This window comes from Myotis lucifugus, unplaced genomic scaffold (assembly GCF_000147115.1).
Source record: "Myotis lucifugus unplaced genomic scaffold, Myoluc2.0 scaffold_626, whole genome shotgun sequence".
Taxonomy (NCBI): Eukaryota; Metazoa; Chordata; class Mammalia; order Chiroptera; family Vespertilionidae; genus Myotis; species Myotis lucifugus.
In genome coordinates, this window is record NW_005871674.1 from 127,034 (window position 1) to 150,338 (window position 23,305).

The 23,305-nt window shown below is 52.9% G+C and overlaps 1 protein-coding gene across 4 annotated transcripts in view; it reads left to right on the forward strand.

Moving 5' to 3' along the window:
• Positions 1–23,305, forward strand: part of KDM2B (lysine demethylase 2B) — a 106,498-nt gene that overhangs the window by 18,647 nt on the left and 64,546 nt on the right. For 3 of the 4 annotated variants that reach the window (XM_023746078.1, XM_014447207.2, XM_006104972.3), the window contains exons 2-6: positions 264–408; positions 3,222–3,300; positions 5,174–5,220; positions 15,077–15,255; positions 15,423–15,529. In XM_023746078.1, the coding sequence (XP_023601846.1) occupies positions 264–408; positions 3,222–3,300; positions 5,174–5,220; positions 15,077–15,255; positions 15,423–15,529 (557 nt within the window). Of the gene's footprint in view, positions 1–6; positions 80–263; positions 409–3,221; positions 3,301–5,173; positions 5,221–15,076; positions 15,256–15,422; positions 15,530–23,305 lie in introns of those variants that run through there. The other variant, XM_023746079.1, reaches the window with a different exon arrangement.

Consider the following 23,305-nt stretch of genomic DNA (forward strand, 5'->3'; position numbering starts at 1 on the left):
GCCCCCAGATGTCCCTTCCATGGCCTCCAAAGACGCAGGCGGTGGCATGCCCTGTGCAGGGCGCAGGCGGACACTGGGGGTGCGGCCCCTCTCAGGATCCCGATTTTCAGCATCTTTGGCATTTGCGCAAAGTTGCTCGGGTGGCGGTGGTGGGGTGCAGGGGGCGCGCGGCTTCTGCACCTGTTCGAGCTGGCCTCTTGGTGAGAGACGACCCCCCAGGACCCCCAGTAACGTCCCGGGCTCTCTGGCTTGGGTCCCCGCAGCGCCCGATTGACCGCCAGAGATACGACGAGAACGAAGACGTGTCGGACGTGGAGGAGATCGTTAGTGTCCGCGGCTTCAGCCTGGAGGAGAAGCTGCGCAGCCAGCTGTACCAGGGGGACTTCGTGCACGCCATGGAGGGCAAAGGTGAGGCGCCCCTCCTTCAGCTGCCCTCTGCGCCGCGGGCCGAGCGCACGTGGGGAGGGAGTTGCCGGTGGCTGGGTTCGTATTTCGCGCCCGCGTCTCTCATTTCAGGGGATCTCGGTGACGAAACGAGGCCTGAGCACTGGGGGGGTGGGGTGGGGTGGGGTGGCCAGGGAGGAGGGCAGACTAGAACCGGGGCCGGGCGTGGGCCTAGGGCGGCCCGCGCCCACCGTCAGCCCCAGGGTGGGCAGAGCAGGGTCCGGCCGACAGAGGGACCTGGGGACGAGCGAAAGGACGGCGGGGCGGACGGAGGGAAGGCGGGTGCGCCGCGGTCCACCCTCCCGGAGCCGGCCCAGCTACTTGCGCGCTGCCCGGCTGGAGTCTGACTGGGGCGAGGGCCCCCCAAGCCTGAAGCCTCCCAAACTCTGGCTGTTTCGGGCCCTGCCAGTCAGGAGCTGGCGCTGGGGGCGCTCAGGGATCATGGAATGACGGGCCTCCTCAGGCCTGGGGTCTACGGAACCCCATCACCTGGGGGGCTGTGCCAGATTGGAGCAGGGTTCCGGCGGACTCCCAAGTTGTTGGTCCGAGCCCCCCCTTAAGCCTGAGGCCTCTAGCCCCGCAGCCCTGACAGTTTGAAGTGGGGACTCAGGGTGAGGGAGTGACAACCCTCTGGCTTAAGGCTGAGTTCCCTGTTCCCTGGCACTTTAAACTGGAGACTTGGGGCACCCCTCTAGAATTCTGGGCGTCTTCTGGGGCCCGAGACCTTGAGAACTCTGTCCCTCTTGAGGGCCCTGCCAGTTTAAAGCAGGAGTTGGGGAAGCCTCTAGGATTTTGGGGTGCCACCCCCCACCTGGTACCAGGAAGGTGACTGGGGATGTGCTCTGGGCGTTGGGGTGATGCTCTGGTTTGGGTCCGAGGCCTCCAGAGGCCCCGTGGGGTTGGTATTGTGAAGGCGCCCTTGCCTACCTAGGCATCTACCTCCCTTTGCCCTCCTGGGGTTTGTAAGGTTATCCTCCCCTTCAGAGATTGGAGTTTCCTTTCTGTTACTCTGTTTCCATTTTGTTTGTCCCCCATCCCCCTTGGAAAACCGTTCCATCCATCCCTCAGTGAGCTGATAGCTGCGAAGCCCTCCCGCCCCCCAGGTTCCGCTTGAGTGGCTTGCCTGTGGGGTTAGCCTGGAGAGAGACTGTCCAGGCTTTGCATTTTGAAGTTTCTCTTTTGTGCCCACTGTTTCCTGGGGCGCCGGGCTTCCGTAGTAGGGGGAGTTGCTGGGGGAGTTGGGGGGGGGGGCGCGGGAAGAAATTTCTGCAGCCTGCCTGGTTTTTCTGGGCATCTTTGCAATCCAGGGGCCATTCTCAACTTCATTTAAATTTCCTTAGCACAAATGGGATTTTAATTCCTCTCCTTTCTCCCCCGCCTGGTACTGAGGAGTTGGCGGATCCTATGAGGAAACAATATGCAAACTCTTCCTAGCCATTTGTGAGGAATTCTCTGCCCGGGATCTCGGGCCTATTTGAGGAAGCTGAAGCTGGCCCTAGGGGTGGGCTATGGGGGGGGGGGGGGGGTCTCCAGGGGGGGGGGGGGTTTCGCAAGGAAGAATCCTTAAATCTGCTGTCCAAGCTCCTTTCAAAGGAGAGGGCCCTAGGGTTTTGGTAGTTCATTCAGATCTGGCCCCCGAAACTCGGGGGAGGAGCTGCGAAACAGAAGGAGCCCTGAGCCCGGATTCAAAATAGAAGCTTCTTAAACTTCTCTGCCTTTAAATCCTTAGGAATCCTCATTCACTCTGAGCCCCTGGGGATCTGAGCTGCTAAGGTCAGGGCTTTCCCCAGCTCTGGTTTTGTTCTCTCCCTCTCGGAGCTGAGCTGCCTTGGCCTCCTCCCCCTCCAAGTGGCCCCGGGGAACTGTTTCGCTGGGGCAGGAGCTCCTGTGACCCGAGCTCTTCTGTCTCCCTTCTGATGCGCCAGGGAGGCCCGGTGCCCCTGTGGGTTGCTTCCCTTCCCTGAGGATTTGGGGATGTGAGCGTTTATCTTAGCCTCCCTCACCTCCAGAGTTAGGGTGCAGATTTGGGGGTCTGCACTAGACAAACCCCAGATGGAAAACTAGGCTGTGAATTTTCTTGGGGCCTCTCCGTGCCCCCTTCGCACAGCCTCCGCCTGGGGAGCATCCCTCTCGGTTATCCAGTTGGAGCAAGTATTGTGATGCTGCAGCAGAATTTCACTGTTAAGGCAACAAAGCGGTGCCCAGTTCCCTAGTTATTTTGGCACCAAATACACAGTTTCCAGGGAAACCGACTTTTCCCCCCCTCCCCTTCACTATCCAGGATATTACAATAAGATCTTCCCCGATGCTCAGCTACAATGAGAATCCTCCTCCCAGCCTCCTCTCTGGGCCTTCAGATCCTCCCAGGTGGCATTCTTCAATTTTGCAGTCCCTTTACTTTCTGAGCTCAGCTGGGGATGAGCTTCTCTGTCCCTCTGTCTCAGCAGTAGCCGGGGCTCCTGTGTGGGGCTCTTTCCTGAGTCTCCCTCCCCAACCCTCGCCATCCTTGAGCTATTCATTGACAAGTTCTGACCCGTGGGGCATGCCGGGAATGACTGAGTAGGCAGAGGAGCCGGTCATTGGCATGGCTTCTCCTAGACTTCGCTTAATCCATTTCCTTGTCATTTTCCAGGGAGCTTTTGCTCTGGAGCTGGTGTCTGCCTCTAGTGTAACCCCTGCCCCTTCCTCCATCATTTTTCTTCTCCTAACCAACTGACTGTGGTTCCTTTGCTCCTTCATGACTTCACCAGCTTGTTTTAATTCCAATATCCAAACAGATTTCAACTATGAGTACGTGCAGAGAGAAGCTCTCAGGGTTCCCTTGATATTTCGAGAAAAGGATGGACTGGGAATTAAGTAAGTTGCTGAAACTAATTGCTCCCCCTCCTCACCCCGGTCTCCCTCCCTAACACAGTTTATACCTTGGGATGGATTTCTCGTAGCATTTGCTCCATCCATCTTTCATCACGAGGAAGGCTCTTTCTTCAGTATCTGGGGGATATAGTATCTCCTTGTTCAAGACCCGGCAAAGGGGAAAAACTCTAAAGATTGGTCTTTTTCAGAGAAGTTGGGGAAAGGATATAGGGTGCTCAAACAGTGTTGACTTTTCCCCCTGATCCACCCCAGTTAACACACAGTGACTTCCTTAAAGAGAGTGTGCCTCCTGCCCCAAATTAGGAAACTGAGGCAGGGCCTGGACTGGGAAGGGCTTGGCCAGCCTCTAAGCCCCAGACTGGGCACCCAGGTAAATATATCTTTTTAAAAAATATATGTTTTTATTGATTATTAGAGAGGAAGGAAGAGGGATAGAAACATCAATGACAGAGAAACATCGATCGGCTGCCCCCTGCACAACCCCCACTGGGGATGGAGCCCACAACCCAGGCATGTGCCCTGACTGGGAATCGAACCGGTGACCTCTTGGTCCATGGTTTGACGTTGGGCACTGGGTACATATTTCTACTCAGACTCCCACTGTGTGGGAATTGGTCTGTTTCTGTGGAGGACGGGCTCCTAGGAGACTAGGCCCCTGTCTCCCTTCCTGAGCCTGCCCAGCACCTGCCTCCTCACTGGGACTTGTTTGGTTGACTTTCTCTTGGAGACCTGTCAGGGCTCCAGGTCGGGAGACATCTGGGAGACAGCCTGGAAGAACAGGTTCCCGCCCCTTGGGCAGGGGTGGGGAGGAGGCTGAGGGTGTCATCTTAGCCTGCTGCCCTCTCCAGCATCGACGGCTGCCAGACTTGCTCAAGCCTCTCATTCCTATGGATTGAAATGAAACCTGCAGCGTCATTGTTAATTATTAGTGAATGTCACCATAATCATTATCGCCTCCTTGCCATATCCCTTGGTATATGGAGTTGGTATGGTGAGTGTGCCTCCCCCCCTAAACTTAGAGGGGTCCCTCCCACCCTCTATAAAACTCATTTTGCAGAATGTTTTTTAGAGGGAGACACAGAGAGGGGTACCCACACTAAAAGAAGCAGGGGTTTGAATGTCCAGCTCTGGCTCTTAGCATTGACACTACCCTTCAGACTTCCCTGAAAAAGTGGGCGGACAGTGGATGTCCCCTCTTTTCTGTAGCAGTGTGAGTTCAGGAGTCAGGGAGCGTGTGCGGGTTTGGTGTGCCCATTGGTATGAGGAAGGGGCTCAGCAGTGACCCTCCCTTGACCAGCTGGTCATCACCCTCCCTCTGGGTTGTCTCAGTTTGGGTTCCCAAAATGAGAGCAAGGACCCAGCCCAGCCGGTGTGGCTCAGTGGTTGAGCATCAACCTATGAAATCAGGAAGTCACGGTTTGATTCCCAGTCAGGCAGCGTGGGGCGTGCAGGAGGCAGCCGATCCCTGATTCTCTCTCATCATTGATGTTTCCATCTCTCTCCCTTCCTCTCTGAAATCAGTAAAGATTTTTTTTTTTAAATGAGAGCAAGCCCTAGCCGGTTTGGCTTAGTGGATAGAGCATTGGCCTGTGGACTGAAGGATCCCGGGTTCGAGTCCCATCAAGGGCACATGCCCGGGTTGTGGGCTCAATCCCCAGCAGGGGGCGTGCAGGAGGCAGCTGGTCAATGATTCTCTCTCATCATTGATGTTTCTATTTCTCTCTCCCTATCCGTTCCTCTCTGAAATCAATTAAAAATATTTTTTAAAAATGAGAGCAAGTTCCCCTTGCCCCCAGAATTGGGTTGAACTCTCTGGTTTCTGGCTTCTCATCAATGTCTGCTCCTCATTTTCTAGGATGCCTGACCCTGACTTCACAGTCCGAGATGTCAAACTTCTAGTGGGTAAGTTGCTTGCTGTGTGTGGCTCAGAGATGCTGAAGTGGGGAGGGGGAGAAAGGGAAGGAGGCCTCACCACCTGCCTGCTTAGGTTTTAACTGCCTCTGACAACAAAGTCCCCGGCGGGAGGAGGCAGGAGCAGGTGTGAGCTGCAACCGCGTCATTGTGGGGAACAGGTCAGGTTGCAAAGTCCTAAGAAGCTGGATCCGAGGGTGTTTGCCAGTGGGAAGTTTGACGAGGCTGATTTGGGCCCTAGCCTCCAGCCTGGGTGTCAGCGACTCAGTCTTCAATCTCTCCTTTGATTTTGCTTAGGAGTTGCAGGGTAACTTTCGGCGTGCTTTATGACCCCTGGAAGACTTTCAGACTTCCCGGAGGAGGGATTGTTCATTCTTTCCTGCTTCCTCAGGGCTCCAGGCAGGTCTGGGGCGGGCTGGCCGCTGATTGCCCAGCAAATGCCGATTAAGGCCTGAGCACCTGCAGGGTAGCTGCTCACTGAGAGCTCCCGACTCAGGTGGACCAGGTAGCAGGCGGCATTTCCGATTTCACAGGAAGTCGTTCGATCAGTCCATCCTTTCCAGACGTGTTTCTCAAGTAGCTCCTGAATGGCAGGCAAGTTCAGAGCTGTGACAGATAAAATCCCTGCCCTCCTGGTTGGAGTGATGGGCAATAAAGAAGTCAACAGTTTTGTTTTTTTTTAAAATAACTTTTATAGACATTTTTCAGAAGTCAACTGTTTTTAAAAATATGTACCATTTGAAGGGTGACAAAGGCTAAGGAGAAGTAAATCAGAGTAATGAGATGAAGCATGGTGGTGCTTCTTTAATTTTTTTAAAATTTATTAATTGTAGTGAGAGAGTGAGAGAGAGAGAGAGAGAGAGAGAGAGAGAGAAAGAGAGAGAGAGAGAGAGAGAGAGAGAGAAACATTGATTTGTTGTGCCGTTTATTTATGCACGCATTCATTGGTTGTTTCTTATATGTGCCCTGACAAGGGATATTAGGACGATGCTCTAACCAACTGAGCTACCTGGCCAGGGTCTATATCAGGGGTCCTCAAACTTTTTAAACAGGGGGCTAGTTCACTGTCCCTCAGACTGTTGGAGGGCCGGACTATAGTTTAAAAAAAAACTATGAACAAATTCCTATGCACACTGCACATATCTTATTTTGAAGTAAAAAAACAAAATGGGAACAAATACAATATTTGTATTTGCATGTGGCCCGCGGGCCGTAGTTTGAGGACCCCTGGTCTATATGATGGTGTTGTAGATGGGGGGTATTCAGAGAGGGCCTGGGTAATGGTGGTGTGAGGACATTTGGACAGAGATCTGACTGATGAGAAGCCAGCTGTGGGAAAGCAAAGGCAAAGGTCGGGAAGTGTGGGAGGAACAGAAAGAGCGAGGGGGAAAGTAGCGTGAGAAGGGAGAGATCACAGGGTCAGGTTCCTCTAGGGTTAAACATTTTTCCAAATATTGAGATAAAATTCCCATGCCATAAAATTTGGGGTGTACAATCCAATGGCTTGCAGTATATTCACAATGTTGTGCAACCATCACCACAATCTTATTCCAGAACATTTCTGTCACCCCCAAAATAAACCCTGTACCTCCTAATTCCTCTCTGCCTCTATCTGCTTTTTGCCTCTATGGGTTTATCTATTTGGACATTTCATATGAGTGGAATCATATATGTGCTCCTTTATGTCTGGCTTCTTTCTCTGAGCATCATGTTGTCACGGTATATCCACATTGTAGCAGGTGTCAGTACCTCATTCCTTTTCATGACTGAATAGTATTCCATTGTATGGACAGACCACATTTTGTTTATCCATTCTTCAGTTGGTGGGCATTTTGGTTGTTTCTAGTTCTTAGCTATTATGAATAATGCTGCCATGAATATTCATGTACAAGTCTTGTGTGGGCAAACGGTTTTATTTCTCTTGAGTATTTAGCTAAGAATGGAATTGCTGGGTCATTCGGTGACTATATTTAACCTTCTGAGAAACTGCCAGACTGTTTTTCAAAGCAGCTGCACCATTTTACATTCCTATTAGCAGAGTATGAGGGTTCCAATTTCTCCACATCTTCGCCAACACTTGTCATTGTCTGTCTTTTTGATGAGAGCCATCCTAGTGGGTGTGAAGTGGTGTGATCGCATTGAAGTTTTGTAAGAGCCCACTCTGGTGGCTGCGTGGAGGATGAAGACAGCTGACGGGTGGGTGTGTCAGATAATCCAGCGTGAATAATTGATCCCAGAGTGTGTCATCGGATACTCAGAAGGGAGGCCGGATCTGCTGGAAGGAGATGGCACGGATGACAGAAGGATCTCGGCTAATTGTCAAGGGCTTGCTCAAAGGATAGATTTTTCTTATAGGGGGGATTAATGGTGATGGGGAAAAATAAACAACAACAAAGCGATGTTTTTAAAAGCAGGGATTCCAGAAGTGCTGAAGGAAGTGAAAATCAGAGCTGAAGGGAGCAAACTTCCCAACGGTGGGCAGATGGGATGATGGACCCTATAAATCAAGCCTTGGCCCAGGCAACCCGCTCTGGTGCCTCAACCCAGCCCCAGCCTTTGCTGTTAAACAGCCCTGGTTTGAGGTCCCACTTTGTTAGTTGACGGGTGATTTGGGGAAAGCTACTTAACCTCCCTAAGCCTCAATTTCCTCATCTGCAAAGTGGAGCTAATTGGCTAACCGCAGAATCTGCCTCAAGGAAGGACCCTCTACAAGAATGAATGCATACTCAGAATTATGCTGGATGATGAGTGTTCAATAAATGGTCCCTGTTATTCTGTTTTATAAATGCAGGACATTGGGCTGATGAGATGCTCTTTATGAACAAGGATTAAAGCCAGATTCTCAAATCTGGGGTTCAGGCAACATCACTGTCTTACTGACATCGCTTTTGGCCCTTTTGAGGAATTTTCAAGTCCTTGGCGGTTTCATTATGGTCTGGTGTGTCCAGGCCGCCTCTTCTCTCCCTGAGGCTCATTCTTCCCACTGTGGAAGCAAATCAATGGTTCCTATGCCCTTGCCAGCTCTTGGAAAGTCTAGGATGGCAAAGAAGGCAGGACTAGTAATACCTGCACAGCCTCTCCTGGCATTTCTGTGACGATCAAATGATCGGTGACTATCAAAGTGCTTTGTAAAGCTGTAGTGAGCTCTGCCGCCGTGAGGGAGGCCTGTAATTGTGGGTAGCATGGGGTGTTACTATGCCCATCGTAGTGCACACAGACATCCAGAGAGCGGCGACGGGGCACCTTTGTCATAGCAACTGAAGTGATAAGTGTAACTCCAGCCGGCCTAACCAAAACAGAATGAGTTCAAGGGGTGTCTTGATCCGGGTGCTCCAAGAAGATCTCAAGAAGTTGACGCATATTTTTCCTTCCTGCTTCCTCTTTCTTTCTGCTTCATTCTTTGGCAAGCTTTTCCCCATGTGGTGGCAGAGTTGGGGAGCCAGCAGCTCCAGGCTTCCGTCCTGCCAGCTCAGGGTCCTCCTCCCCAATCCCTTAGTAATTCCATCAGATGTCTCTGCATGCGCTCTGATGGGCTTAGCACACCCCACCCAGCAGAACCACGTGCATTGGGCATAGGAAGGAGGAACTCTCCGGGGTCGCTGGGCAATAGGAACATGCCCCTACCACACATGGGAGTTTTGCTTTGGAGGGCGGTGTACGGGGAGGCTGGCCCACCCCTCCCAGATACTGTGGGATCTCAGTCTCTGTCTTCCAGCCTCCTGCCCGCTCCCCAGGTCACTGAGGATTGAGATGGCCTACAGCAATGGGGTCTTGCATATTATCTCTTTCTGACTGGGACCCATGACCTCATGGTTCGTAGGTCAACGCTCAACCACTGAGCCACACCAGCCGGGTGCATATTATCTCTTTATTATATTTCTCTCTACTGAGGATGCCCAAGCCAACTGATGTCTTCTTTGGCCCTTTTTCTTAAAAAAATTTCAGGATAAATCACCTCATTCAATATTCGTTTATTCTTTTAATTATAGAAATAATCACCTATCTTTTATTAGATGTTTACCATATGGCCGCATTTTGTCCTCACCAATAATCATATAAATTAAGTGCTATTGTTCACTGTTGCTGATGGGGGATCTGAGGCTCAGAGGGAATAAGCCACACAGATGGTGGGCAGTGAAGCCAGGCCCTGACCCCAGCTATGGGTGTTTCCATAGCCCATGCTTTTGCTTTTATGTTTACAAAGTGCTTTCGGTAATTGTGGCCGGTCACTAGGCCAGGTCTTCTTCTCTCCACCTTCCAGATGAGGACACTGAGGCCCAGCAAGGTTCAGGGATATACCCAAGGCCTCACTGCTGGGAATTGGAGAGTGGGATTTGACCCTCGGCCAGTGCTCTTGCCTCTGTGAAAGACTCACAAGGAGAGAATTTAAAACAACAACAATCCAGCCTGGCTGGTGTGACTCAGTGGTTGAGCATCGACCTATGAACCAGGAAGTCACGGTTTGATTCCCAGACGGGGCACATGTCGGGGATGCAGGCTCGATCCCCAGTGTGGGGCGTGCAGGAGGCAGCCAATTGATGGTTCTCTCTCATCACTGATGTTTCTTAACTTTTTATTTTTTATTTTTATTTTTATTTTTTAAAGTATATTTTATTGATTTTTTACAGAGAGGAAGGGAGAGAGACAGAGAGCCAGAAACATCGATGAGAGAGAAACATCGATCAGCTGCCTCCTGCACATCTCCCACTGGGGATGTGCCCGCAACCCAGGCACATGCCCTCGATCGGAATCGAACCTGGGACCCTCCAGTCCGCAGGCCGACGCTCCATCCACTGAGCCAAACCGGTTTCGGCAAACTTTTTTAAAAAATATATATTCTTATTGATTTCAGAGAGGAAAGGAGAGGGAGAGAGAGACAGAAACATCAGTGATGGGAGAATCTTGATTGGCTGCCTCCTGAACACCCCCTACTGGGGATCGAGCCCACAACCTAGGCATGTGCCTTTGATGGGAATCGAACCTGGGACCTTTCAGTCCGCAGCCGACACTCTATCCCAGGGGTGGGCAAACTTTTTGACTCGAGGGCCACAGTGGGTTCTTAAACTGGACCGGAGGGCCGGAACAAAAGCATGGATGGAGTGTTTGTGTGAACTAATATAAATTCAAAGTAAACATCATTACATAAAAGGGTACGGTCTTTTTTTTTTTTTTTTAGTTTTATTCATTTCAAACGGGCCGGATCCGGCCCGCGGGCCGTAGTTTGCCCACAGCTGCTCTATCCATTGAGCCAAACCGATTAGGGCCCTTTCTTTTTTTAAAATATATTTTTATTGATTTCAGAGAAGAAGGGAGAGGGAGAAACATCAATGATGAGAATCATTAATCAGCTGCCTTCTGCACACCCCCTACTGGGGATTGAGCCCACAACCCACGCATGTGCCCTGTCCTGGAATTGAACTGTGACTTCCTGGTTCATAGGTCAATGCTCAACCTGAGCCACCCCGGCTGGGCTCATCATTGATGTTATCTATCTCTTTCTCTCTCTTCCTCTCCCTTCCCCTCTGAAATTAATAATAAAAAAATATATATTTTTTAAAAAGCACTGCGAAAGAAATCAGAAACTTGAGGATGATAAAGAAGGTTCCAGAACCATGAAGAGGGCCAGTTGCGTGCACTCTCTGAAAAGCAGGCTGGGGGGAGTTTGGGGTCAGGGCCCATGTGTGCTTCATATTAGTGTTCAAGGTCACCTTGAAGCCTCTCCCCGGCTCTGAGCCTGTGACTCTTAGAACTGACTGATGGAGCCTTCAAAGCAGGGCCAGGGGGCCACGGATTAATTTCTGCAGCTGGAATTTGTTGGATGTGCGTGTAGCCTGTGAGCCCAGAAACCAATGAGACTTGGGAACAGGGGAGGGGAGGGGAGGAGGAGGGAGAGACAGGGGGCTGAGCTGTTGACCTACTTAGAAATGCCAGGCCCCGCAGCTCCCAAGTGGAAAATTTCTCCTGGAACCCGTTGCCTTCGTGGGCTGGAGAGTGCCCGCACTGTGGGTCCCTTGCAGGCTCCAAAGGGCAGCTTGTCCTTGTCACCTGCTCCAGGGGTGGCTGTCCCCAAAGCTTGGAGGACCGCATTCCATTTTAGCACTGATCTGTCCCTTCTGTCCCTACAGGCATTTGCTGGGCTTCCTGCTCAGAGACAGGGCACTTGTACCCAGCTCTCCTTTGCCACCCGTGGCAGAGCCGACTGGGAACCTGAGAAGCCGGAGCGCCAGTTCTTAATCCCCCAGCTCAGACCGAAAGAGACTGGCAGGCCCCAAGTGTCCCCCGTGACTCCTCTGGGTCTCTTCTGCCTCCTACCTTCCCCCATTTCACATCTAAGGGATCTGATCTGAGGATTTAAGAACTGGGCTAAAAGTCAGTGCGGCTGCCCTGGAAGAGGACCCACAAATGACCTAACCCAGTGGTTTTCAAAGGGGAAATCCCAAGAATCTGGATGTGAATTCTGAGCACCCCCGCCTCCCACCCACTTCAGCCTGAGCCCTTGTTTTTGTTTATGCATTTGGCTCTTGTCAGAGCTTCTGTTTGAAGAAGAAAGAGTTTTGTGGCAACCAAAAATAAAGTGTAAAGGTCAACTACTTCCTGTCTTCACACATGAGGCATTTGAGGCCTAGAGCAGGGTCAGTCGGGGTGCCTGGGACTGAAACTCAGCCCAGGGCTCTTGGCACTGTCCCAGGTGCCCTCGACACACCCACGACTCATTCTGTGACCTCCTGTGGGCTGTCACTAACCGAGGAACAAGTCAGGCACCTGTGCTTCTAACATGGTTCTTCAAGGGAGAATAAAATAGCTGGAATAGGCTCTGGCTGGCGTGGCTCAGTAGTTAGGGTCGTCGGCCCACTCGCCGAAGGGTCCCTGGAATTCTAGATGCAATCGGCTGATGGCTGTGCCTACCTGTGTGCCTATCTACATGCCGGCACTTCTCAGAAGTGTTGCATGTTCATTATCTCATTTCAGTCCCAGGACAACCTCATGGGCCGGCTACCACTTTTGCCTCGGTGTAGTAACTGATCCTCAGAGAAGCTAAGAGGCCCAGCTGAGGTTTGAACCCGTGAAGTCTTTGCTTAATCACTGCATTGTGTCGATAGGGGCAGCTGAGCTCTAGGCCTTTGGTGCTGACTTGCTCTAACCTCTAGGGGTGTGCTTCCCATCACCTGCCTGCCAGCAAACCCCCTTCCCAGGCAGGTGTGACCTTGAGCAAGGTTAGGGAAGAGAGGCAGGGAGGTGGGAGGCTGGCAGAGCGGCAAGGGTTTGGGGGGGGCCTGTTCTGCCCCCACCTTCCAGGCTCTTAACAGCAGGCTCTTTGCCAGGTGGGCTTTCCAGAAAAGCTGAGCAGAGCCCACCTGTTCCAGGCGCCCTGGTAAGGAGCCAGCATGGCCAAGAACACACCAGAATTTCCAGCAAAGTTCAGGGATGCCCCCTGGTGGATCTGCACTCCCAACGCAGAACTAAAGCTCTTCTCCCGGCCTTCCCAGGATCCCTGGGTGCCTGCAGCCAGCCACTGAAGAAGGCCAGGTCATTTTTCAGGCTCAGCTGGTGATTCCGTGTTGCATAGGATAGGTGGGGGGTGGGGGGTGGGGTGGGGGATGAGCATTCCATAGAATTGGGTTCAAATCCCACCTCTGCTGCTCGCTAACTGGGCATTTGGGGGCAAGTTAGTTGTCCAAGCCTCAGTGTCTCATCCATCAAATGTATATAATTGAAGTTCCACCTCACAGACCTCTTACCTCAATTAACTTAAGATAACCTGTGTAGAGAGCTTTCCTGTGCTGGCGTGCTCAATAAATACTAACTATTCTAATGGGTAGAAAGACTGTGTTCTGAGGGAACTTGAGCCAATCACACCTGTCTCCAGACCTTGGTTCCCTCATTAGTAAGACAGGAACAGTCCTAATTAGCTTCTGGGGTGGTGGTGAGAACTAGCTATTGAATGCAAAAGATGGTAACCCCCAAGTTCTTTTATGCGCTTAAGGCATTACTCTTTTTAAAAAAATATTTCTATTGATTTTTACAGAGAGAGGGAGAGAGAAAGAGAAACATCTGTTTGAGAGTGGAACGTGGATGGGCTGCCTCCTGCACGCCCCCAGGTGGGGATTGAACCTGCAACTTGGGCATGTGCCCTGACTGGGAATTGAACCTGCAGCCTTCCAGTGCACGGGACAATGCCCAATCAACGGAGCCACACCGGGGCTTAAGGCGTTACTTTTATTATTCACTTCCAACCAGGTGAAAGGCACTATGTGTTTATTCAACAAATACTGACCACAGGCCTGTCATGGGCCAGACTTTGTGTGTAGACTCTGTGTGTTTGCAGCAGTGAACAGATGGGAATACTGTGCACATCAGACTGTGAGCCCCATGAGGGTTTTTGTCTAGTTCAAGGGTCTGCAAACTTTCTCGGTAAAGAGCCAGAGAGTAAGTATGTATCTCAGGCTTTGCCCGGCCGTTGTAGCTTGGAAACAGTCGGAGATATGTGAGTCAATGAGTGGGGGCTGTATGCCCATAAAACTTCATATATGGACCCAGAAATGTGAATTTCATGTAATTTTCACATCAAAAAATATTATTGATTGTGGGCCATACAGGAATCAGTGGCGGACCCATTTATTGCTTAGTTGAGTCTTTATTCTCAGGGTAGCTTTGAACATGGTTTTTCTCCTCTGGTCGACACATTTCTAAGCCTCCATACACAGTATATTCGTCACAGCTAACAGTGGGCTCCTCATTCCAGTCCTGACAGACAGGAGGTATGACCATGGAGTTGGCAGTCTGCTTTGTGTCTTTCTCCCCTTCAAAATGCGTCCACTTAGCTTCAAGTGTTGCTTCTGCCTTGGCTGGGATTCCCATTTTACAGATGGGGAAGTAGAGTCCCCAGAAAGGTCATGATTTCCTTAGGGTTTGTGGCCAGTGGTGGCCCCAGGGCTAGCAGCAGTGGCCCTGTCTCCTAATTCAGAGCTTGTCCCCTTCTCTCCCGGAGCTCGCTGCTAAGATGAAGGTTGGGCTTTCCTGAGGAGGGGCACACACTCTCTGTAGTTCCGTCATTCATAGGAGAAGGCCTGTGTCACATGCTGTACAGGACAGCCTACATTCATCGTTTATTTGTTCCATAATAAACTGGGTGCCAAGTTCCTTAGATACGTGGAGTAAAGGTGCGAACAAGACAGAGAAGACTCCTGCCCTCGCGATGGTTGCCGAGTAGTAGGGAAGAAAGAGCAGACAAAGAAACGAATTTAAGAGTTGTGATTAGTGCCGGGGAATAACGGAGGGACCCATTCATTTATGCACCAGACACAGTGCCGAGGACTTCTGTGATCATCGTCTGGCTTAATCCTCACAACTAGCCTATAAGGAGAGATGGCAGGATGAGGACATGGCTGGTCAGAGACGTCAAGTAACTTTCTTGGCTTCACAGATCAGGGAGGGGGACCCCTAAACAGCTAATTATCTGTTGAAGTCCTATCCTTAAATTAACAGAAAGGCCTTGAGTGCCATGCCAAGGATTATTTGGTTGGCAGTAGGGAACCCTCTCTGATGGTTTTAAGCAGAGAGAGGAGTGTCCATGGTCAGGTGTCTGTCTTAGAAAGCTCATACTGGCAGCGGTATGGAGGATGGGGGGGGGGGGCGCGGTGTAGTTGGAAGACAGCAGCAATGGTGGACTGGATTAGAGAGGAGCAGATGGATTGGAAAGATTGACTAAGGGGAATGGACATGGCGTAGGGGGAGGCGTATGGGGGAACCCTGGAGGAGGAGGAGGAGGTTTTGTTTCATGGGGGCTCCCAAGTAGGATCTGGGCCCCAGGAGGCGGGAGCTACCAGCTTGTGGATTCTGCCCCTAGGCAGCCGGCGGCTGGTGGACGTGATGGATGTGAACACTCAGAAGGGCACAGAGATGAGCATGTCCCAGTTTGTGCGATACTACGAGACACCCGAGGCTGAGCGGGACAAGCTGTACAACGTCATCAGCCTGGAGTTCAGCCACACCAAGCTGGAGCACCTGGTCAAGCGTCCCACTGTGGTAGGTAGGCCCCTGGCCGCGGTTCCCTCCCGGACACCCTCCACCTCCTGCCCTTGCCCTGCCCCCGCCGCAGGCCTGGGGGAAGGTGGGGGGAATGCCGGGGACAGGAGGAAGGGGTTGAGGTGATTTGGGAGCCCAGCAAGTGCTGATGGGGGTCTGGCTTTCAGGTAGACCTGGTGGACTGGGTGGACAACATGTGGCCGCAGCACTTGAAGGAGAAGCAGATGGAAGCCACAAACGCCATTGCAGAGATGAAGTACCCGAAAGTGAAGAAGTAAGACTGATCGCTGGCAGCGGGAGCTGGGAGGGGTGACTCCCGGCCGTGGGGGGAGGAGGGAGGGGCTGGAAGTGAGCCTCCCATGATGCCACAGCGCCGATGAGATGGGAGGGATGGTGTGGGGAGGTTGGCACCTTGCTTCCCTGGAATCCAGAGGGTCTGCGTCCTGCTCTGGGGCTGCAGTCTCCTTCCAGATGGTCCGTTGGCCTTGCTGCCAGCTGTCCCCAGGGGGTGTGATGTGCATGTGTGTGCACTCACACGTGTGTGTGTGTGTGTGTGTGTGTGTGTGTGTGTGTGTATACACACTTATCAAGTCTTTGTCAACTCAGAGTGGGCGTTTTCAGGGAGACCCGTGCCCCACAAACACTGCTTTTGCTGAGGGATGGGGAGGGTCCGAGTATCCTGCTTCTGGCTGTTGAGAGCAGGGCCTCTGATCCAGAAGAACCTTTCCCAGAGCCCGGGAGCCACTTCCTCACCAGACGTCCCGTGGACATTCCTCTGAGCGGGAGGCTGGCCCTGGGGAGGTGCCGACATCGGTTGCAGGGACCTCACTACAGGCACCGTGACCAGCAAGTCATGAGACCGATTGCTCATCACGGGCAGAGACCCTCTCCCTGCACGATGGAGCATTTGAGTAACGGACCCTTGGGAGGAGGAAGTCACCCTGGGGCTTCCGAAATGGGAAGCAGATGCTGGCTGTCCCAGGCAGGACGGTTGCTCTGGGTTTCCTAGAAGAATTGGCTTTGGTGGCCCGAATCCATTAGCATCTCTCTGCTCAGCTCTGCTGCCAGGCGTACCCCCAGGAGCTTAGAGGCTGTGAACTTTTCATTCATTCTGTCCTTTATTCGGTGCACACTGAATGCGGACTCCGTGCCAGGCTTTGTAAGGGAGGCCAGCATGCTGGCCTTGGGCTTCTCAAGGTTTTGCTTTCAAGCTCTCTCTCTTTCTTTCCTTACTTCTCAGGCATTCTCCCTCCCCTCAAAGCTGAAGGCCCGTACACTCCTTGGATCTGGGCCCCATCAAAGGCAAATGGGCTCAAGGAGCCCCTGGGACAGGGAAGTAAAACGATGAACAAGACAAAAACCCCTACCCTCTGGGGGACATGCCATGGAAACAAGGGTTAAGGTGCAGCGCTCATGCCAGCAGAGGGAAACAGTCCAGGGAGGAATCCCTTTCGGCTGGTGGCTCTGGGAAGTCCTCTCAGAGGGGACATCAAACCCGGGCTTTAAAGGACGGAGGAGATGGGAGGGACCTGGGCAGGGATGGAGGTAGGGGAGTGCCAAGGGCCTGGAAGGAATCATGAGGGTCAAGCCTCAGGAAAGAGTGTGGGTTTCAGAGATCAGTTAGAGGCAGATCTCAGCTCTTACTGATGGATTGATTATTCATTCATTCAGCATATATGTACTGAACATCTAATTGGTGCTGCCCTGGGAATGCAGCCGGGAGAAAATCCATGAGCTCCCTGCTCTCACAGAGCTTACAGTCTGTACGCTCATCTGAAGACAGACATTAATCAGTAACCAGAGAAACAAGCGGAACTTGCAGCTGTGATGAGGCCACCAGGCAGAGACCCACTGAGCTAAGGGAGCATGTACCAGGGGGTCACCCGGTCAGGACAGCATCCCCGAGCTGGGGTCTGAAGGGAGAGGGGTTACTTAGGTGAAGAGGCTTTGAAGAGCTTTCCTGGTTGTGCAGAGAGCCCGGGTGGCAGGGCGGGGCGGGGGGAGGACCCCAGGAAGGATGGCAGTGGGGCTGGGGATTGGGTGTAGGATGCTGGTGGAGGCGGGGTGCACCAGGGTGAACAGTCCCTGATGCGCCATAATGTAGGGTCTGTATTTCTCCTAAGAGCAGTTGGAAACCTCTCTGAGATTTTAGGTCGAGGGGGATGTGTTCAGTGTTGCACTCTGCAAGGTCCCCTGCTGCTGTGTGAGTTGAAGGAGGTGGAGATAGAAGAATAGGAGGAACCACTGCATCGTCTAGACAAGGGTGAAGGACGGGCCAGGGGCAGGAGAGCAGAGAACAAACTGGACACGTAGGAAGGTAAAATAGACAGCAGTGGGTGACACACAGGGTGGGGCAGAAGTAGGTTTACAGTTGTATGTGCAAGAGTTTATTCTTGTATTATTATTTATTAATTGTTGTACTATTTGCAGTACAACTGTAGACCTACTTTTGCCCACCCCTGTCTATTTCAGTGACTTTATGTCTACCTTGCCTCCCTGAGATATTTAGGGAAGGATTTAACTTGATTGAAAGATTCCTTTCCATAGTAAACTCTGTTAATACCTTGAGAATTCTATCTAATAACCAAAAAAAAAAAAAAGGGCTTACACAGTTTTCCAGGACCATGTGTCTCCAGCCCATTGGCTAGATTGTGTGCCAAGTAGATTGACAAACTCCGTCAGTGGCTGTGGAAACTCGTTAGAGGATTTGAACCTTGTTAGGAAGGAAATTGTCACCTTGGAACTAGTCCATTTGTTCGTCTGAAAAGAATGCTGATTTCAGTTAATAAGCAAAGTTAAATCCCACGGTGGTGAAGTCCTCTGGGACTGTAGAATGGTTGTGTGGAATGTAATGAAAATGACACCGTTTCTGGAACGGTGAGTTGTCCACCCATGAACCAAGAGGTCACCGGTTGGATTCCCAGTCAGGGCACATGCCTGGGTTTCGGGCTCGATCCCCAGTGAGGGGCGTGCAAGAGAAAGTCAATCAGCGATTCTCTCTCATCATTGAAGTTTCTATCTCTTTCTCCCTCCCCCTTCCTCTCTGAAATCAATAAAAATATATTTAAAAATATATTTTAAAAAAATCTAGCAGGTTAAAACAGTAAACATTACCTCACAGCCTGTGCAGGTCAGGAATCCAGGAGTGCCTTAGTGGTGTGGTTCTGGCTTGGATCTCTCATCAGCTCCTGTCAAGACAGCCCTGGGCTGCCATCATCTGAAGGCTTGACTGGGGCTGGGGGACCTGCTTCCACCATGTTATCCTCGCATGGCTGTTGGCAGGAGGCCTCAGCTCCTCCCCATGTGGGCCTCTCCGCAGGGTTGCTTGAGTGTCCTGGTGACATGGCAGCTGGTCCCCCAGAGGGAGCAGTTCGAGAGAGCGGGAGAGCCTTGTGAGGCCTAATTTTGGAAGTTGCATGCTGTTTACTTCTGCATATTCTATTAATTAAAAGTGAGTCACCACATCTGGCCCACACTCAAGGGGAGGGGAATATGCTCTGCCTCTGAAAGGGAGGAGTATCAAAGGGTTTGTGGACATGTTTTAAAGACTCCACAGTCTTCTAGGTCAGTGATTTTCAACCTGTTTCATCACGTCGAAATCACTGTCCTAGGTGTATGACGTGGGCTGATACCCTTTTCACTTTAGACTTCTAGGTATTATAACACATTGCGGAAGGAAATGAGCAAGTCTCTTCCTTCGTCACCTGCTATGGAACACACAGGACTGGCAAAAATGAGGTTTGCTGGAATAATGGAGAGACGCTGTGGACTAAAAGTCCAGCAAAACGGGGTCCTGAATAATTGAGAGTTGACTGCATGTTTCTCCCCATGTACTTTCTGGGGATGGCGGGAAGAACTGGGGAAGTTTGGGGGTGCATACCTGAAACAGAGGATGAAAACGGGCACAGGGTAAGCCAGTTTCAGGGGCTGCCCTCTGCCACTCTGGTGACCATGGCAAGTCTTTCGTCTTCTCTTAGAGACTCAGTTTTCTCCCCTATGAAGTGGGGATCCTCTAGCCCCTGCCCCCATCCCCCACCATGGGGAAGACTGGCCCTTCCGTGGATGCGAAATGTGGATGGGACAAGATGCTAATGCATGTGGTCTCCGGTAGCACACAGGGCTCCAGTGGCCATTGGAATTCCTACATCCTCTGCTTTTCCATCTCTCCCTCACATTTGCATAGGGCTTTAAAAATAAAAGTTAAACCTCACTCGAGGATATGTTTTTTATTGATTTTAGAAAGAGGAAGGGGAGAGAGAGAGAAACATTGATCCACGCCTTTCGTACCTGCTCTGATTGGGGATTGAACCTGATAACCCAGGCACGTGTCTGACCAGGAATCAAACTGGCAACCTTTTGGTACACCCTCTGCTTTTCTTTTTTCTCTTTTCTTTTAGCGGGGTGGGGGCGCTGGGGAGGGGGAGCAGGGCGGGGGAGCCGCCAGCCTCTGCTTTTCAATACATAGGACAACTCTAAACCAGCTGAGCCACTCGGGCCAGGCTCTAGGACCTGATTTGACCCATGAGGGCCACTAGAGGTCCCCTGACTAGTTCGACAAATGGGGATGCCCAGTTCCAGAAGGGGGAAAGATTTAGTCCGACGTCACAAAGCTGATTAGAATAATAAATTTCAGGCCTTTTGCATTTGCTGCACTTACACAGATGAGTCTGACATGGTTCCTGCCATCAAGGAGCTGAGGCATTTCTGACTAAAAAGGTGATAATAATTCTCCCACGTGGACAGTTCATTTAACTCCACCTCTGTTTTGTGTGTGGCAAAGCCCTTGCTCAAGGACACCCACTCAATGACTGCTCAAGGTGGGGGATAGGTCTTATAATTGTTACTTTTTCGTTTAAATAGGCAAAACATACATATGGTGAGAAATTCAGCCAGTTCCAAGGAGTTCACAGTCTAACCTCTCGGCAGGCCATCCCATGAACAACACCACTTTGAAATTACTTTAGATGTTCGCTTTCCTAAAATGGGGGTTATGGGGTTGTTTTAAGGGTGAAAGGACATCATGTATGTAAATAGCTAATATTAGTACTTGATCATTGGACTTGGTAATTAATATTGGGGAGTTAATTAACACTTGATAATTAATACTGGTGGGTAGCCCCAGTGGATGGAGTTTGGTCAAAGAAACTTGGTTGGAGAAGCTTGATTTCTGCGCCTGTAGGGAGTATAGCCGATGGTCACCTGCCCCCTTGTAAGGGTTTGGGGGAACGGTGTGGGGACAGGATGCGGGGAGGGCTGTGGCCCTGATGAGCATGCCCCGCAGGCTGGGACTTCTGATTTGAGCTGGACCAGCTCCTTCAGCAGGAAGTCAGTGGTGGAGGTTTAGCTGTAACTGCAGAGTCAGCTTTGTGAGAGTCTTGGGCTTTGCCAGGCAGGCCTGGGGAGAAGGACTGAGAAACGCCAAACCAGGCTCTTTGGATAAGCACCGCCAACCACTGGGGTGGTGACCAGGGTGAGTCACTACCTCCGAGCCTCTGCTTTCTCATCTGCTAAGTGGGGACAGTCCTGGGAGTGACCTCATAGGGCTGTGTGAAAATTATATTAAGTCAAAGTACCATAGTGCCAGGTATGTGTGAACAGTATTTATCTCAGTGAATCCCCACAATACTTTTACCATGTGGGGTTATAGAGCTACTATGGTAGGGGGAGGGGCAGCATTTTAGAATGTGGAGTTGAACTTCAGGTCACCTTCCTGCCCTTAGGAGGAGGAAATGGCTCAGAGAGGGGAAGTAAGTTGTCCCAGGTCACACAGCTTGTCTATCTTAGGGCCAGAGATGAATCCCTGGTTTCCGGACTGCCACCCCTTGGACCTGACACCCTTCCACCCCCAGCACCGATCATTTCTCTAGCTGTGCCCGCACGGGCACGTTTAAGGAAAGTGGGTTTGCTGGGCTGGCACCTCCAACACCAGGACAGAGTCCACGCTCCCTGAAAACGGGGGTGCGGGGGTTCCCGCAGAACGGGGGTGGGCAGAGCTACCCGCGTGCTCCCACCCTGCCTGGGTGAGGGGGCGGCCGTGGGCGGCGGCGGCGTCCCCTGGCGCTGGCCCGCGCGCTTCTGTGTCACCACCGCGGCCTCCCTCCGCCTCCTTGGCGGCAGCGGCGCCGCGCTGGGTTCAGTGTCAGCGAGGATGAGCGCAGCCTGCGCTGGGCTTCCCGAGGAAGGAAGGAAGCGAGCGGGGGCGCCAGGGTCCTCGGTGGGTGCCTAGCAGCGCCGGGGAAAGGGCTGGGTTCTGCTCGCCGGGGCCGGGCGCGCGTCGAGCCGGCGCCGCCGAAGGGGACGCCCGGGAGCTGCGCCGCCGCCGCCGCCGCGGAGGGTTACCGTGGGCGCGCCGGGCGGGGCCGGGCGGGGCCGGGCGGTCGTCCCTGCGCGGTTCCCCGCCAGCCAGGGGCTGCCCAGGCGGCCCGCTCCTTCGAGGTGCGCCGGGCGTGGCGGGGGTGGCGGCCCGCCCGCGGGCTGCGCGGTGGCGTCGCGGAGCAGCTCTTTGTGTCTCCCGGCGATGCGTGTAAGTGGAGTGTGTGCGCCGTCGCCGGTGCCAGCTGGCCAGGTCCGCGCCAGACCTTTGCCCGAGGGGATGTTTCCGGTGCCGCCTGGGGCAGTTTTGCGAAGTTGGAGGGAAATGGGCGGGCTGAGGCCGCCCCGCCTCCCCGGACCCCAGACAGCACCCCAAAGTTGGTGCGGCAGGTGCAGCACCCCCTCCGCCAAGCTCCTCCCTAGCCGGCCCTGGGAGGCGGGAACCCTTTGGCTTAGCTCTGGGGGCTGCTGATGGTCAGCCCCTAAGTCAGGGTGCCCTGTGACACAGAAGCCACTGGGCCGGTGGGGGGCGGGGGTGTCGAGGGGCGCGGCTTTCCAGGCGGGGGTGGGGGGGCGGCCGAGGCGGAACGCCAGGTTGCCTTGGCCAGGCCGCAGGGGAGCGCTTTATCCGCCGTGCCCCGAGACGCGGTGCCATGTGACTGCGCTGTGCTTTGGAAGAGGAAGCTGTAGAGGTCAGTGCAAAGACGTCCGCCAGAGCGGGCGAGAGCATGAGTGAGGGGGGGAGACCCGGAATGAGCGCACGGAGAGGGGAGGGAGGCGAGGTGGCGGCGGCACAGCCCGGACAAAGCCGCCCTGTCACAGCCATCCTCCCCTGGACGCCCTAATGCATGCAATGGAGGGGCGGGAGGGGCGGCCCGGGCCTGGCGGCCAGGAAATGAGGGACGTGGGAGGAGGGGCCTCTCCAGGACCGGCGGGTCTGGAAGTGGTGTCCCCCAGCTCCAGGGGCCTCGGAGGATGTTGAAGGGTGACTAGGAGGGCAGGCCAGGCGCACACGCAACTTGGAGAAGTTTCGCTGCACACAGCAGCTGCAGCTCGCAGGCGGGCCGTTTTCCCCACGTGCTGGGCAGGTGGGGGCTGCAGGCGGGAGGGAGGGTGGGGTGGTCAGTTTGGCCAGGTAGGCCTGGTGCCTGGAGCCCAAGAACCAAGCTACTGCCTTTTCCTCTCCCATGTGGGCACCTGGGTGGGTATCCAGCTGCAGACCGAAGGAAGTGTATCTTGCTCCACCCCAAACATAGACACTTAGATTGTTTTCCTTAGACTGTTCTGCTGAGGCTTGGAGGGGGTGGAAACCGAGGTTAGTTTAAAAAAAGAAAAGAAAAAAACCGAGAGGAAGAGGTGGTTTTAGGAGCTTGAGGACTAATATTTTGAAGTGGTGCTGAGAGAAAAGAGGCCAGTGTGGTCCATGGGGTGGTGTGTGTGTGGCGGGGGTCAGGGCTTCAGACACCCCCTCCCCCAGTTTCTCGGGGAGAGAACGGATCGCCCAGGCCCTTCAGAGTGGGGACCTGGCTGGGGCTGGGCAGGGTGTGAAGCTGGAGTCCTGAGCTGGGACTTTAACAAGCCCAGCGCCTGTCTTCCTGACAGGGCTGCCTCCCGTGCTGTCCACTACACCCCTCCGATGGGGTTGCTAGGCAGCGGGGCTCTGATGTGCGGGAAGGCCTTCTGATTTGTCAGCCTCCTGCAGACACATGCTTCGGGCTCCTTCCAGCCTATCCCGATG